Source organism: Cyclopterus lumpus, chromosome 4 (assembly GCF_009769545.1).
Source record: "Cyclopterus lumpus isolate fCycLum1 chromosome 4, fCycLum1.pri, whole genome shotgun sequence".
NCBI classification, from domain to species: Eukaryota; Metazoa; Chordata; class Actinopteri; order Perciformes; family Cyclopteridae; genus Cyclopterus; species Cyclopterus lumpus.
The window spans coordinates 22,965,066-22,980,968 of NC_046969.1; the positions used below are offsets into that span (position 1 = coordinate 22,965,066).

General features: G+C 36.6%; 1 protein-coding gene across 1 annotated transcript; it reads left to right on the forward strand.

Moving 5' to 3' along the window:
- Positions 1–5,035: 5,035 nt before the first annotated feature.
- Positions 5,036–11,309, forward strand: LOC117729423 (mucin-5AC-like). The gene is made up of 16 exons (XM_034530442.1): positions 5,036–5,118; positions 5,382–5,418; positions 5,519–5,552; positions 5,648–5,695; positions 6,090–6,137; positions 6,331–6,378; positions 6,779–6,826; positions 7,225–7,272; positions 7,370–7,547; positions 7,736–7,845; positions 8,002–8,173; positions 8,993–9,102; positions 9,259–9,430; positions 10,237–10,346; positions 10,501–10,672; positions 10,862–11,309. The coding sequence occupies exons 2-16, from the start codon at positions 5,404–5,406 to the stop codon at positions 10,968–10,970; spliced, it is 1,422 nt and encodes a 473-aa protein (XP_034386333.1). The 5' UTR covers positions 5,036–5,118; positions 5,382–5,403; the 3' UTR covers positions 10,971–11,309.
- Positions 11,310–15,903: the final 4,594 nt, after the last annotated feature.

Below are 15,903 nucleotides of genomic sequence, written 5' to 3' on the forward strand. Positions count from 1 at the left end.
ACCTCTCAGAATAAATTATTGTTGTTTTCATATTAATATGTTTGTGTACTTTCGTGTTTTAATGCTTTGGCAACTCAATTTTTAGAAACTTTATTGTCGATAAAGTCACATTGAATTGAAGTGATATGAAATTAAATTAATTTAATTGAAAGAGAGGATAAGGATGTTTATTGTCATCGTAAAAAGATACAATGGAATTTAGTTGGCGACTCAGTTCAGTTCAGTAACAACAAGGAAAAAAGACATTACTGATTTAAAACTAGACATTCAATAAATATATAAGACATTTAATAAATAGATTTAAAAATAAGATAAAACACAGGCATTAATGCTTTAAAGGGACAAGAGGGCTTTTTCAAAGAGTTGTTTTATTGCTCATAGAATATGTGTTGGGAGGTCAACCAGATCATATCTCCAAACTGGTGAAACATGTTGTGGAGTTCCACATTCTGCATTTTTGTGTGTTTGTGTGTGTTTATGTCTAGGTGTGTGTGTGTTTGTGTGTGTGTGCGTGAGAGATCCTCAACTGTAATAAATTAAATTAAAAAAAGGTACATGTTTTTTGACTAATTCATCTCTGTAATCCCAGATTTCAAAGAGTTTAACAACCTTTAAAAAACCTCTCTGAATAAAGTCATCATATTCTTTATTTGTTGTGTTAATTTTCATATTAATATGTTTGTGTACTTTCATGTTTTAATGCTTTGGCAACTCGTTTTTTAGAAACTATAATGTCGATAAAGTCACATTGAATTGAAGTGATATGAAATTAATTTAATTGAAAGAGAGAATAAGGATGTTTATTGTCATCGTAAAAAGATACAATGGAATTTAGTTGGCGACTCAGTTCAGTTCAGCAGCAACAAGGAAAAAAGACATTACTGATTTAAAACAAGACATTCAATAAATATATAAGACATTTATTAAACAGATTAAAAAAATAAATAAAACACAGGCATTAATGGCTTCAACCAGATCATATCTCCAAACTGGTGAAACATGTTGTGGAGGTCCACATGCTCACACAAATTCTTTAGGTACCTGCATTTGTGTGTGCATGTGTGTGTGTGTGTGTGTGCATGTGTGTGAGAGAGAGAGAGAGAGTGTGTGTGAGAAGAAATCCTAAAATGTCAAACATTCAAAATAAGGAACATTTATCTTGACAAATTCAACTTTGTAATCCCAGATTTCAAAGAGTTTAACGACCTCTCAATGACCTCTCAAAATTAATTATTATATTACATTCGTAATGTTTTGTTATCAATGTGTTAATTTTCATGTTGATATTGTTGTGTACTTTTGTGTTTTGATGCATTGGCCAAATTATTATTAGAAACTTTAATGTCAATAAAGTCACTTGAATTGAATTGAATAAAGATGAATTGAGACAGATGTCAAACAGTCACTGCAACAAAGCTGTAAGCATTGGAAAAAAACGTTACACTGCGCTCAAAGAGTTACTGCTAAAGCAACAACATTCAAATCAAAAATGTATTTATCAATTTAAAATTATATTCAAATAAAAAAATATTCATCTATTAATTCAAAACTGTATATAAATCAAAAGATGTTCCCAAATTGTTATTGTGCCCTGATGCTTCCAATGTCTTATGTGAAGCACTTGTGCTATACAAATAAAAATGTGCTCTGCTTATGTGACGTCCATAGATAAATATCGCTGCCTTTCACCTACTTAAATTGTTCCATAATTTAGTTTTCTGGCTTGTGGTGCCGGATCCACACACTCAAGCGTTGTCTTAATATAATTAAAATGTAGCTTTCTGGCTCTGAAATACATGCTAAGTTAGATCTTCTCCTCTGTGATTTATTTAACAGAGAATAAAACTTTATTGAGCACAATGTGAGAAATCGTCATTCAGACCACGAACCACAAAGTCTTTTCCTCACTACGGGTCTATCTATTGAGAGGTCTTTAAACTCTTTGAAATCTGGGATTACAAAGTTGAACTTGTCAAGATAAATGTTCCTTATTTGAAATGTTTTACATTTTAGGATTTCTTCTCACACACTTCTCTCTCTCTCTACAATAATAATAATAATAATGCATTATATTTTGTAAGGCACTCTTCCTCCAAGAATCTCAGAGTGCCACAGAGCCAGTACATAGTTAAAACTAACAATAATAAAAATTTTAAAAAATAATTCAAAAAAAGGAATAGTTGACAAGTCATAAAACTTCTGAATAAAAAGTTTTTTATGCCAGTCTTAAAAGAGTCCAGTGTCTGTGTTGCCCTCAGATGGTCAGGGAGACTCTTCCATAAGCGGTCGCCCATGGTGCGGAGCTTGGTGTTGGGGACCCGGGGGAGCGAGCGGTTTGTAGATCTGAGGGTGCGGGTGGAGGTTTGGGGAGTAATGAGTTCTTGTAGGTAGGGAGGTGCATGTCCATTTATGCATTTATGGGTGAGGAGTAGGACTTTGTAGTCAATCCGGGTTGAGACGGGGAGCCAGTGGAGTGAGTGGAGAACGGGTGTTGTGTGCTCATATTTCCGGACTCTCATCAGGATCCTGGCAGCGCTGTTTTGAATGTATTGTAGTTTTTGGATGTTCTTGCCAGTGATCCCAGTGAAGAGTGAATTACAGTAGTCCAGTCTAGAGGAGATGAATGCGTGGAGGAGCTTCTCTGCATCTGACAGGGTTAAAGTGGGGCGGAGTTTGGAGATGTGTTTGAGATGATAAAAGGAGGTTTTGCACAGGTGTTTTATCATCTCAAAAACATCTCCAAATTATAGAATGACCATATAACATTTTTTTCTCTCTCTCTCACACTCGCACACACACACACACACGCACACACACACACACACACGCACTCACACACACACACACACACACACACACACACACACACATAATTGCAGGTACCTAAAGAAATTGTGTGAACATGTGGACCTCCACAACATGTTTCACCAGTTTGGAGATATGATCTGGTTGACCACCAAACACATATTCTATGAGCAATAAATCATTTCTTTGAAAAAGCCCTCTTGTCCCTTTAAAGCATTGATGCCTGTGTTTTATCTTATTTTTAAATCTATTTATTAAATGTCTTATATATTTATTGAATGTCTTGTTTTAAATCAGTAATGTCTTTTTTCCTTGTTGCTGCTGAACTGAACTGAATCGCCAACTAAATTCCGTTGTATCTTTTTACGATGACAATAAACATCCTTATCCTCTCTTTCAATTAAATTAATTTAATTTCATATCACTTCAATTCAATGTGACTTTATCGACATTAAAGTTTCTAAAGAACGAGTTGCCAAAGCATTAAAACATGAAAGTACACAAACATATTAACATGAAAATTAACACAACAAATAAAGAACATTATGACTTTATTCTGAGAGGTTTTTGAGAGGTCGTTAAACTCTTTGAAATCTGGGATTACAGAGATGAATTAGTCAAAATACATGTTCCTTTTTTTAATTTAATTTATTACAGTTGAGGGTCTCTTTGTCTCACACACACACACACACCTACCTAGACATACACACACACACACACACACACACACAAACACACAAAAATGCAGAATGTGGATCTGCACAACATGTTGTACCAGTTTGAGATATGATCTGGTTGACCTCCCATCACATATTCTGTGTCCTATTGATCATCTCAGCTCTTTTAACGATAACAAAGCTAAAATGCTGCAATTGAAATATTTTGAAATAGGATATTAATCATTTTTATTCAATACAAATGAATTCAATTCAATATATTTCAAGTGACTTTATTGACATTAAAGTTTCTAAAAATAATGTGGCCAATGCATCAAAACACAAAAGTGCACAACAATATCAACATGAAAATCAACAGTTTATTAACAAAACATTACGAATGTAATATAATAATTAATTTTTTGAGGTCATTAAACTCTTTAAAATCTGAGATTACAGAGTTGAATTTGTCAAGATAAATTTTCCTTTTTTTGAACGTTTTACATTTTAGGATCTCTCTCGATCACACACACACACACACGCACGCACACACACATAATTGCAGGAGCCTAAACTGAATATATACTCTTTTGAATGTGTGTGAGCATGTGGACCTCCACAACATGTTTCACCAGTTTGGAGATATGATCTGGTTGACCTCCCATCACATATTCTATGAGCAATAAAACAACTCTTTGAAAAAGCCCTCTTGTCCCTTTAAAGACAATTTATTTTGTTTTATATTTATTTATTAAATGTCTTATATATTTATTGAATGTCTAGTTTTAAATCAGTAATGTATTTTTTCCTTGTTGCTGCTGAACTGAACTGAGTTGCCAACTAAATTCCATTGTATCTTTTTACGATGACAATAAACATCCTTATCCTCTCTTTCAATTAAATTAATTTAATTTCATATCACTTCAATTCAATGTGACTTTATCGACAATAAAGTTTCTAAAAATTGAGTTGCCAAAGCATTAAAACACGAAAGTACACAAACATATTAATATGAAAACAACAATAATTTATTCTGAGAGGTCGTTGAGAGGTTGTTAAACTCTTCGAAATCTTGGATTACAGAGATGAATTAGTCAAAATACATGTACCTTTTTTAATTTAATTTATTACAGTTGAGGATCTCTCACATACACACACACACATACACACAGAAATGCAGAATGTGGATCTCCACAACATGTTGTACCAGTTTGAGATATGATCTGGTTGACCTCCCATCACATATTCTGTGTCCTATTGATCATCTCAGCTCTTTTAACGATAACAAAGCTAAAATGCTGCAATTGAACAATTTTGAAATAGACTATTCATCTATCCATCTCTCTATCAATTCAATTCATTTTAATTCAATGTGACCTTATTGACATTAAAGTTTCTTAACCCTGCCTCAGGTGAGAATAATTGTGCAACACGTGTTGCTCAGTTTTTTCAATGTTACATTGCCTGTAACTTTCCGTGAGTATGGCCTGCAGCACGTCATTCCAGTAAGCGTGAAGCTTCACCAGTCGCAGTATTTAAATAGCTTCCAAACCGATGTCTAAGTGCAGAGGTTTGTTCAGCCACACCGAGGTTCACACAACCAACTGTTCAGCTGAGAGCTCCTGTGCCGGGGACTCTTTTGTTTTTGCAGAGAAAGGTAACATAGTGTCTCTTCTGAATTTAAGATTTACAATTTCAAGTAATTTTATAGACACTCTTATTTAACAATGTACGTCTTTATAAATGTAATATAATTTAAAATTGTTTATAATGTTGAAATGAAAATGTAGTTACAATTGAGATGAAGTGAGAAGTGAGACATTAAAAATGGTAATTGTCAGTCAATGTTCATATTATTTTATCCAACTCTTGAGAACCTATTTTATTTATATCCCTAAATACAAAAAACTTTCCTTACAGTTTTAAAAGTACAGTGTCTACAATGATGATCAAATTGGTAATGTATTATATATTTTCTTTTTATCTATGGAGATGTACACGTTATGAATGCAGTATGCCATATTCTGTGATTGTAACCCTTTTAATTTCTTTAATAGTTAAGTGTAGTCCTTTTTGCCGGATTGTTCTTTGGTAAGTTGCAATGGTCAAGATCAAATGTATAGATTGTAAATACTCTATACTCAGAAATATACAGAGTCACAGTCAACTATTTTTTCCAAAATTAGCTTTACAAGCGACCGATGAACCCAACACCACCCTTCCAGAGGACCAAGGTAAGATATTACTCTTAATTCTGATATTTAAAGTACAGACCAAACCATCCATTTTTTTTTTGCATTTTTGTTTGTTTTTAACTACATTCAGAATGACCTTGATATTATCCTAGTCAATAGTCATAAGAAGATTCCACCTTTTGTTTTTTACACTTATTTCATCCGTCTTGGTATCTTTCTTTCACATTTGACCAATAACAGCATGTGCAATTACTAAAAGATGTCAAATGTCTTATTGGTAATTTGTTTAAATTAGACAACCTTGTTCAAGAATGCTGGACAGACTGGTTTAACAGAGACCATCCCAGTGGAACCAGAGACTTGGAAATGATCACCAGTCTTTATAATCAGAAATATACACAATAACAGTAAACTCTATTTTTCCCAAAATTAGCTTTAGAAGCGACGGATGAAGCCAACACCACCCTTCCAGAGGACGAAGGTAAGATATCATTTTTAGGGGCAATCCTGATATTTAAAGTACAGATCAAACCATCCATTGTTTGTTTGGATTGTGTTTGTTTTTAACTAAATTTAGCATGGCCTTGATATTATCCATAGTTATAAGAACATTCCACCTTTTGGTTTTTACATTTATTTCAGTGCAGAGTAAACTCTATTTTTTCCTAAATTAGCTTTAGAAGTGACCGATGAACCCAACACCACCCTTCCAGAGGACGAAGGTAAGATATTAATTTTGGGGGGAAACCTGATATTTAAAGTACAGATCAAACCATTCATTGTTTAATTAGTTTTCTATTTTGTGTAACTACATTCAGCATGGCCTTGGTATTATCCTACCATAGTCATAAGAAGATTCCACCCTTTGGTTTTTACATTTATTTCATCCGTCTTGGTATCTTTCTTTCACATTTGACCAATAACAGCATGTGCTATTACTAAAAGATTTCAAATGTCTTATTGGTAATTTGTCTAAATTAGTCAACCTTGTTCAAGAATGCTGGACAGACTGGTTTAACAGAGACCATCCCAGTGGAACAGGAGACTGGGAAATTTTCACCAGTCTTTTTTTTAATCAGAAATATACAAAATAACAGTAAACCCTAATTTTTTCTTAATTAGCTTTAGAAGCGACCGATGACCCCGACTTCCCCCTTACAGAGGACGACGGTAAGATATTATTTTTTGGGGGAAACCTGATATTTAAAGTACAGATCAAACCATTCATTGTTTGAGTAGTTTTCTGTTTTTTGTAACTACATTCAGCATGGCCTTGGTATTATCCTACCATAGTCATAAGAAGATTCCACCCTTTGGTTTTTACATTTATGTCATCTGTCTTGGTATCTTTCTTTCACATTTGACCAATAACAGCATGTGCTATTACTAAAAGATTTCAAATGTCTTATTGGTAATTTGTCTAAATTAGTCAACCTTGTTCAAGAATGCTGGACAGACTGGTTTAACAGAGACCATCCCAGTGGAACAGGAGACTGGGAAATTGTCTACAGTCTTTATAATCAGAAATATACACAATAACAGTAAACTCTTTTTTTCCCCAAAATTAGCTTTGAAAGCGACCGATCAATACAACACCACCACTCCAGAGGCCCAAGGTAAGATATTTTTTTCAGGGGCAATCCTGATATTTAAAGTATAGATGAAACCATTCATTGTTTGTTTGTATTTCTGTTTTTTTTTAACTACATTCAGCAAGGCCTTGCTGGACCAATTGGTTTGACAGAGACAATCCCAGTGGACAAGGGGACTATGAACTTCTCTCTAGCCTTCGCAGACAGTACCCAGGACAAATCTGCCCAAAACCAGGAGCTATTCAGGCCCAAACTCTAACTGGAATCAGTGCGGCTGCAGCAGGGGAAAAGATTTATAGGTAAGTTCTGACCAACTGTAATCGTTATCCATTCAATAGCTATCAAAAGATGACATTTAAAGTCACAAATGTCATCTTGCTGGTTGCACTGGTGGAAGGTGGTGAGGGGATCACCAAAGTCAGGAGGATCCATCCTCTGGGGACCAAGAATGTTTTAATGACGTGCCACTCTGTGTTTCTTTTATCAGAAGTGACACAACTACTGGATTCATCTGCAGAAACAGAGACCAACCCGACAAGAGGTGTAAAGATTATCGTGTTCGTTTCAGCTGCCCTAGCTCTTACTGTGGACCAAACGGTAATGTGTGAGCACATTCATGTTCATTGTAAACCTACTAATGCAAAGATTATTTATTCTTCTCTTCATGGTTTGTGTTCATAAGCGTTCATTTAGAATGTTGCTTTTGCTCTGCAGTTTCCCCCCCGTCATCCTCTCTTTAATGTCTCCTTGCAGTGTGCTGGACCAATTGGTTTGACAGAGACAATCCCAGTGGAACAGGGGACTGGGAACTTCTCTCTAGTCTTCGCAGACAGTACCCAGGACAAATCTGCCCAAAACCAGGAGCTATTCAGGCCCAAACTCTAACTGGAATCAGTGCGGCTGCAGCAGGGGAAAAGATTTATAGGTAAGTTCTGACCGAGTGTAAATAATTCTAATGAGTCTTATTGTATTTTACTGAATGTGATGCATTAATGTTGCTACTCGATGTGTTTGTGACACCAAACATATTTCCACATTCTATTCAGTTCTATTGATCATTCCTGTACTTTCTAACCACTGAGAATCAGGTAATAGCATCATATACGTAGAAAAACTATTTAACTATTTGTGTGATAGGACATTATAAATGATTCTTATATTAAGAGTGTCATTTAGATGTCCCAATAGAATAGTATGTTTGATATTGAATATGTTTTAAAATAATTTAAATTAAAATAGATATATTCATTGTATGTTATACCACACACTAATAAAACAAAACATTAGGCTCTGTGAGGTTGTAGGAACAGTTGTGGTTTGAACTGAATTCTAACACAATGACAAAGGGAACACGCTGATATTAAGCAGGTATAATGTTTACAACATTCATCTTCTCATTCTAGCACATTTGTTCACATGCTAACATTGGCTAATTATTACTGAACAAAAAGTACACTGAGGCTGATAGGAATGTCATTAGTTTTGGCATTTAAATTATCATGTTGACCTGATGATAGATCAAATATCCAGTGATCACCAAAGTGATTTTACTTAATGAATATGTTTACCAACTGTAATCGTTATCCATTCAATAGCTATCAAAAGATGACATTTAAAGCCACAAATGTCAACTTGCTGGTTGCACTGGTGGAAGGTGGTGAGGGGTTCACCAAAGTCAGGAGGATCCATCCTCTGGGGACCAAGAATGTTTTAATGACGTGCCACTCTGTGTTTCTTTTATCAGAAGTGACACAACTACTGGATTCATCTGCAGAAACAGAGACCAACCCGACAAGAGGTGTAAAGATTATCGTGTTCGTTTCACCTGCCCTAGCGCTTACTGTGGACCAAACGGTAATGTGTGAGCACATTCATGTTCATTGTAAAGCTACTAATGCAAAGATCATTTATTCTTCTCTTCATGGTTTGTGTTCATAAGCGTTCATTTAGAATGTTGCTTTTGCTCTGCAGTTTCCCCCCCGTCATCCTCTCTTTAATGTCTCCTTGCAGTGTGCTGGACCAAGTGGTTTGACAGAGACAATCCCAGTGGAACAGGGGACTGGGAACTTCTCTCTAGTCTTCGCAGACAGTACCCAGGACAAATCTGCCCAAATCCAGGAGCTATTGAGGCCCAAACTCTAACTGGAATCAGTGTGGCTGCAGCAGGGGAAAAGATTTATAGGTAAGTTCTGACTGAGTGTAAATCATTCCAATGAGTCTTATTTTATTTTACTGAATGTGATGCATTAATGTTGCTACTCGATGTGTTTGTGAGAACGAACATATTTCCACATTCTATTCAGTTCTATTGATCATTCCTGTACTTTTAACCACTGAGAATCAGGAAATAGCAGCATATACGTAGAAAAACTATTTAACTATTTGTGTATAACGTTTTCTTCTATTAAGAGTGTCATTTAGCAGTCACAATAATATAGTATGTTTGATATTGAATGTTTTTTAATAATTTAAATAAAACTAGATATATTAGTTGTATGTTCAACCACACACTAATAAAACAAAACATTAGGCTCTGTGAGGTTGTAGGAACAGTTGTGGTTTGAACTGAATTCTAACACAATGACAAAGGGAACACGCTGATATTAAGCAGGTATAATGTTTACAACATTCATCTTCTCAGTCCAGCACGTTTGTTCACATTCTAACATTGGCTAATTATTACTGAACAAAAAGTACACTGAGGCTGATAGGAATGTCATTAGTTTTGGCATTTAAATTAACATGTTGACCTGATGATGGATCAAATATCCAGTGATCACCAAAGTGATTTTACTTAATGAATATATTTACCAACTGTAATCGTTATCCATTCAATAGCTATCAAAAGATGACACTCAAAGCCACAAATGTCAACTTGCTGGTTGCACTGGTGGAAGGTGGTGAAGGGATCACCAAAGTCAGGAGGATCCATCCTCTGGGGACCAAGAATGTTTTAATGACGAACCACTCTGTGTTTCTTTTCATCAGAAATGACATAAGTAATGGATTCATCTGCAGAAACAGAGACCAACGCGACAAGAGGTGTCAAGATTATCGTGTTCGTTTCACCTGCCCTAGCGCTTACTGTGGAGTAAAAGGTAATGTGTGAGCACATTCATGTTCGCTGTAAAGCTACTAATGCAAAGATCATTTATTCTTCTCTTCATTGTTTGTGTTCATAAGCGTTCATTTAGAATGTTGCTTTTGCTCTGCAGTTTCCCCCGTCATCCTCTCTTTAATGTCTCCTTGCAGTGTGCTGGACCAAGTGGTTTGACAGAGACAATCCCAGTGGATCAGGGGACTGGGAACTGCTCTCTAGCCTTCGCAAAGAGAACCCAGGAAAAATCTGCCCAAATCCAGGAGCTATTGAGGCCCAAACTCTAACTGGATTTAGTGCGGCTGCAGCAGGCGAAAGGATTTATAGGTAAGTTCTGACCAACTGTAATTGTTATCCATTCAATAGCTATCAAAAGATGACACTCAAAGCCACAAATGTCAACTTGCTGATTGCACTGGTGGAAGTTGGTGAGGGGATCACCAAAGTCAGGAGGATCCATCCTCTGGGGACCAAGAATGTTTTAATGACGTGCCACTCTGTGTTTCTTTTTATCAGAAGTGACACAACTACTGGATTCATCTGCAGAAACAGAGACCAACGCGACAAGAGGTGTCAAGATTATCGTGTTCGTTTCAGCTGCCCTAGCTCTTTCTGTAGTAAATAATAGAAGGTAATGTGTGAGCACATTCATGTTCATTGTAAAGCTAGGTGCCGTGACTACAAAGTTTGGGTGCCCATGCTAGAAAAAAGCCCTGACTCCACAGCAAACACTGCGATGGATAAGAAGAGACAACTTTCAAATTTTGATCACTTGAATTTCTGTCTGATTTTTCTTTCATGTTATATTTTATTTCTTATTGTGCCAGGTGGAGAAAGTATATTATACCATTTTTTCAGCAGACATTTTAACTGTTCTTTACCAGGGCCTGAAGCTAAATGGAGCTCAGCCAGAGTTCATTCTATGATTTAAGCTTCTGCTTTTTCCATGCCAACCATCTTGTGGAATCCAGCCCATTATTATCTTTATCAGTCTATCTTTTCCCTTTTCTTTTCTTGTGATTATAAAACAATTACCTTGTATTGTAAGAAATCAATAAAACTGCCAATAACCAGCAAATCCCTTTGTCATTAAGTTTTACTTCCAACAACTTTTTGTTATGATTCGTTTGGAATCAGCTTTATTGGCCATGTTTGTGTGCACATACATGGAATTTGACTCTGGTTACACGTACACTCTCGTCGTACATACATGTAATATACAAATACAATGAGAACATTTCCTTCTGGAAATGCATTTTGAAAACTGAAATATTTTTTAAAAAATAGCTGAAAATAATTGAAAATAGCTGAAAATAGCTTAAAACAGTTGAAAATAGAGTAAAGGGAAACCACCTGCTGAAAATTGTTGAAGCACCAAAGCATTGAACTGAACTGCTGAACATCCTTGCAGTTAGAGGAAAAATGACCAACAGAAGAGACAAAAGGAGAGAGAAAGAGAAATAAATTGAGAGACAGAGGGAGAATGAAAAATTGTAGAAAGATAGAGAGGGGGGGAAGAAAGAGAGATTGAGAACCAAAAGAGAGTGGGAGTGAGGTTACTGTTAGAAAGGGTTTTGAACATAACAGTTTGGTGACCCCAACGTGAGTTTTTACATGAGAGTACATGAGCAGCGTGGCAGGAAACAGGAAGTAAGAAAAACAAGGGACTCACCCTCTTGCACCATCGCGTGTCCAAATCTTGAATTACAACGAAAGGGACAATTTGCGCCACTGTGTCCAAATTAGATATTAGCCATACATCGAGCCATGCATTGAACACCACACAGCCGCAGCCGGGCATTGACTGCCTCAGACTGTATGCATAGCCTTGCGCTTTTTCGCGAGTGATACATTTTTGTACAGTGTCGGCGATGCAGAATGTCGGCAAAACCGCTGTATGCCGTGCTGTTCATAAAGTTTATTAAGCGCTTAAGAAACTTATGGATGTGTTCATTACGTTCCCTAGCCATGTCCGAGTAAATGCAATAAAAGAGGGCTTTTATGGAATTGCAGGCAATCCATCCATCCAGTTATTTCTTTTCACTGCTTCAATTGATTGAATTTCTGATTATGAATAATATATATATACATACATACTGAACTGCCCATACACAGATTCAAACTCCTCGTTCTATATGGTCATCTCCACATACATGTATATACACATATATATTATCTACTTGTTCTGAAAGAGTTGAGATAGTTATTTTAGATCTCATTAGATGATGCATGCCATTAAGCCGATTGCCAGCAGGGACATTTAAAGAAATATAATCGGTTTGATTGGGGTGATGAGGCACTTAAAATTAACTGCTAGCTGCATTTTCAGCCTCAGTGACAATTTGTCTTCTCTTACTTTCTGTTTTTCAACCATGTGGTATGTTCTTTCCATACCTCATAGCAACATCGTTCATGTCCTCTGTCTAATGCATACACTTTTCTAACTGGGCTGGGAGGCCTAATTCCACAGCATTCTCCCCCTTATTCAACAAGCATTTGTCCCTGTCATGTCACATCCCTGCTTCTTCTTGCTCCTCCTTACTTCTTCTTCTGGGTTGAGTGAGTCGTACGGGGGATGGCATTACCCTATGATGGTATAGACGGAAGAGGAGGCTGCCTCTGTTGGCAGTGGCTGCTTCTCATTTGGGGGTGTGTCTTCTTCCAGCGGGGTCTTCACCTCTGAGCATTTCCGGGCGTTGATGGCTTCACATCGTGCTATGCCATGCAGTAGCAGTCTTGCCACTGTGAGCGTGTGTCAAAACAGTTGGGTTTCCATGAACCTCACTCCACCACGATGGCTGTACCGGTTCTGTTGATTTCCGCTGAACGGGAGGTGAACCATCCTATCCCTATCTGTTCCTCTCTTGCGGCGTTGTCTCTCTGCTCGAGTACTGTCATCAGCGTCATTGTGACGGTCCCTGTCTCTAATCACTAAGTATGCTTTTGTCCCTAGATAACAGATTACCTGATGCAGAGCACCTGGTCCGAGAACACTTCAACATGAAACTATGGGGAGAGCGGGGATCGAAGTGGGTACCTTGTGGTTACGAGACTCTCCCCACTGAACTACAGCCGACTAATGTTTGCACAATATTCAGTGGTGAGAAGTATGCTGATGCCATTGTAAAGCTACAGGAGGAATTTGATCACAGGTTAGCAGACTTCAAGACACACTGAGACACTTTTCAGATGTTTGTTGACCCCTTCTCCTTCAAGATGCCCTCCTGTGCTTCAAGCTCATGGACCTGCAGCGCAACTCTGAACTCAAAGCCAAGTTCAGGGAGGTGAGTGCAGACAAGCCGACACCTTCCCTGAGCTTTCCAGGATGTTCAAGTGGACCATGTGCCTTTTTGGGAGCACATATCTGTGTGAAAAGCTCTTCTTCCAACGTGAACTTTATTAAGTCAAAGTAGAGGTCCAAACTCACTGATGAGCATCTTCAAGCCATACTGAGGGTCTCAACTGCTTCCTCCCTCAAGCCAAATGTGGCTCAGTTGTGTGAGAGGAAGCGCTGCCAAGTCTGGCAGCAAGGAGTAGACAAGAGAAGCCTATGTTCTGAAGAACCATTCATGTTGTGAAGAACCCGTTTAACCGTTCATGTTCTGAAGAACCCGTTCATGTTCTGAAGAACCCATTCATGTTCTGAAGAATTGTTCATGTTTGTTCCTGTACTGAAGAACCCGTTCAATCATTCATGTTCTGAAGAACCGTTCATGTTCTGAAGAACCCGTGCAACACTTTCTCTCTCTCTCTCTCTCTCTCACACACACGCACACACACACACACACACACACACACAAATACAGGTACCTAAATAATGTTCTATTTCATTTAATCTATTACAGTTGAGGATCTCTTTGTCTCACACACACACACACACAAACACACACACACACAAGCACACACACACACACAAACACACAGATATGCAGAATGTGGATCTGCACAACATGTTGTACCAGTTTGAGATATGATCTGGTTGACCTCCCATCACATATTCTGTGTCCTATTGATCATCTCAGCTCTTTTAACGATAACAAAGCTAAAATGCTGCAATTGAAACATTTTGAAATAGGATATTAATCATTTTTATTCAATACAAATGAATTCAATTCAATATATTTCAAGTGACTTTATTGACATTAAAGTTTCTAAAAATAATGTGGCCAATGCATTAAAACACAAAAGTGCACAACAATATCAACACATTAATAACAAATCATTACAAATGTAATATAATAATTAATTTTTTGAGGTTGTTAAACTCTTTAAAATCTGAGATTACAGAGTTGAATTTGTCAAGATAAATGTTCCTTTTTTTGAATGTTTTACATTTTAGGATCTCTCTCGATCACACACACACACACACACACATAAGCACACACACATAATTGCAGGAGCCTAAACTGAATATATACTCTTTTGAATGTGTGTGAGCATGTGGACCTCCACAACATGTTTCACCAGTTTGGAGATATGATCTGGTTGACCTCCCATCACATATTCTATGAGCAATAAAACAACTCTTTGAAAAAGCCCTCTTGTCCCTTTAAAGACAATTTATTTTGTTTTATATTTATTTATTAAATGTCTTATATATGTATTGAATGTCTAGTTTTAAATCAGTAATGACTTTTTTCCTTGTTGCTGCTGAACTAAACTGAGTTGACAACTAAATTCCATTGTATCTTTTTACGATAACGATAAACATCCTTATCCTCTCTTTCAATTAAATTAATTTAATTTCATATCACTTCAATTCAATGTGACTTTATCGACATTAAAGTTTCTAAAAACCATGTTGCCATTGCATTAAAACAAGAAAGTACACAAACATATTAATATGAAAACAACAATAATTTATTCTGAGAGGTCACTGAGAGGTCGTTAAACTCTTCGAAATCTGGGATTACAGAGATGAATTAGTCAAAATACATGTACCTTTTTTAATTTAGTTTATTACAATTGAGGATCTCTCACACACACACACAAGCACACACACACACACACAGAAATGCAGAATGTGGATCTCCACAACATGTTTTACCAGTTTGAGATATGATCTGGTTGACCTCCCATCACATATTCTGTGTCCTATTGATCATCTCAGCTCTTTTAACGATAACGAAGCTAAAATGCTGCAATTGAACAATTTTGAAATAGACTATTCATCTATCCATCTCTCTCTCAATTCAATTCATTTTAATTCAATGTGACCTTATTGACATTAAAGTTGCTCAACCCTGCTTAACTAATAGTTAAGTGATCAAGTGTAGTCCTTTTTGCCGGATTGTTCTTTGGTAAGTTGCAATGGTCAAGATCAAATGTATAGATTTTAAGTACTCTATTCTTATGGGTAATGATATTTACCCTGAATTTCTGTCTGATTTTTCTTTCATGTTATAGTTTATTTCCTATTGTGCCAGGTGGAGAAAGTATATTATTCAATTTTTTCAGCAGACATTTTAACTGTTCTTTACCAGGGCCTGAAGCTAAATGGACCTCAGCCAGAATTCATTCTATGATTTAAGACCCCGTTTACACGATGGGAAAACGCA

What these genes read in the sequence shown, in the direction of transcription:
- LOC117729423 (XM_034530442.1), top strand. An exon ending in GCAGGGGAAAAGATTTATAG is followed by an intron (nt 7,548 to 7,735) that starts GTAAGTTCTGAC and finishes TTCTTTTATCAG; the next exon opens with AAGTGACACAACTACTGGAT. An exon ending in GCAGGGGAAAAGATTTATAG is followed by an intron (nt 9,431 to 10,236) that starts GTAAGTTCTGAC and finishes TCTTTTCATCAG; the next exon opens with AAATGACATAAGTAATGGAT.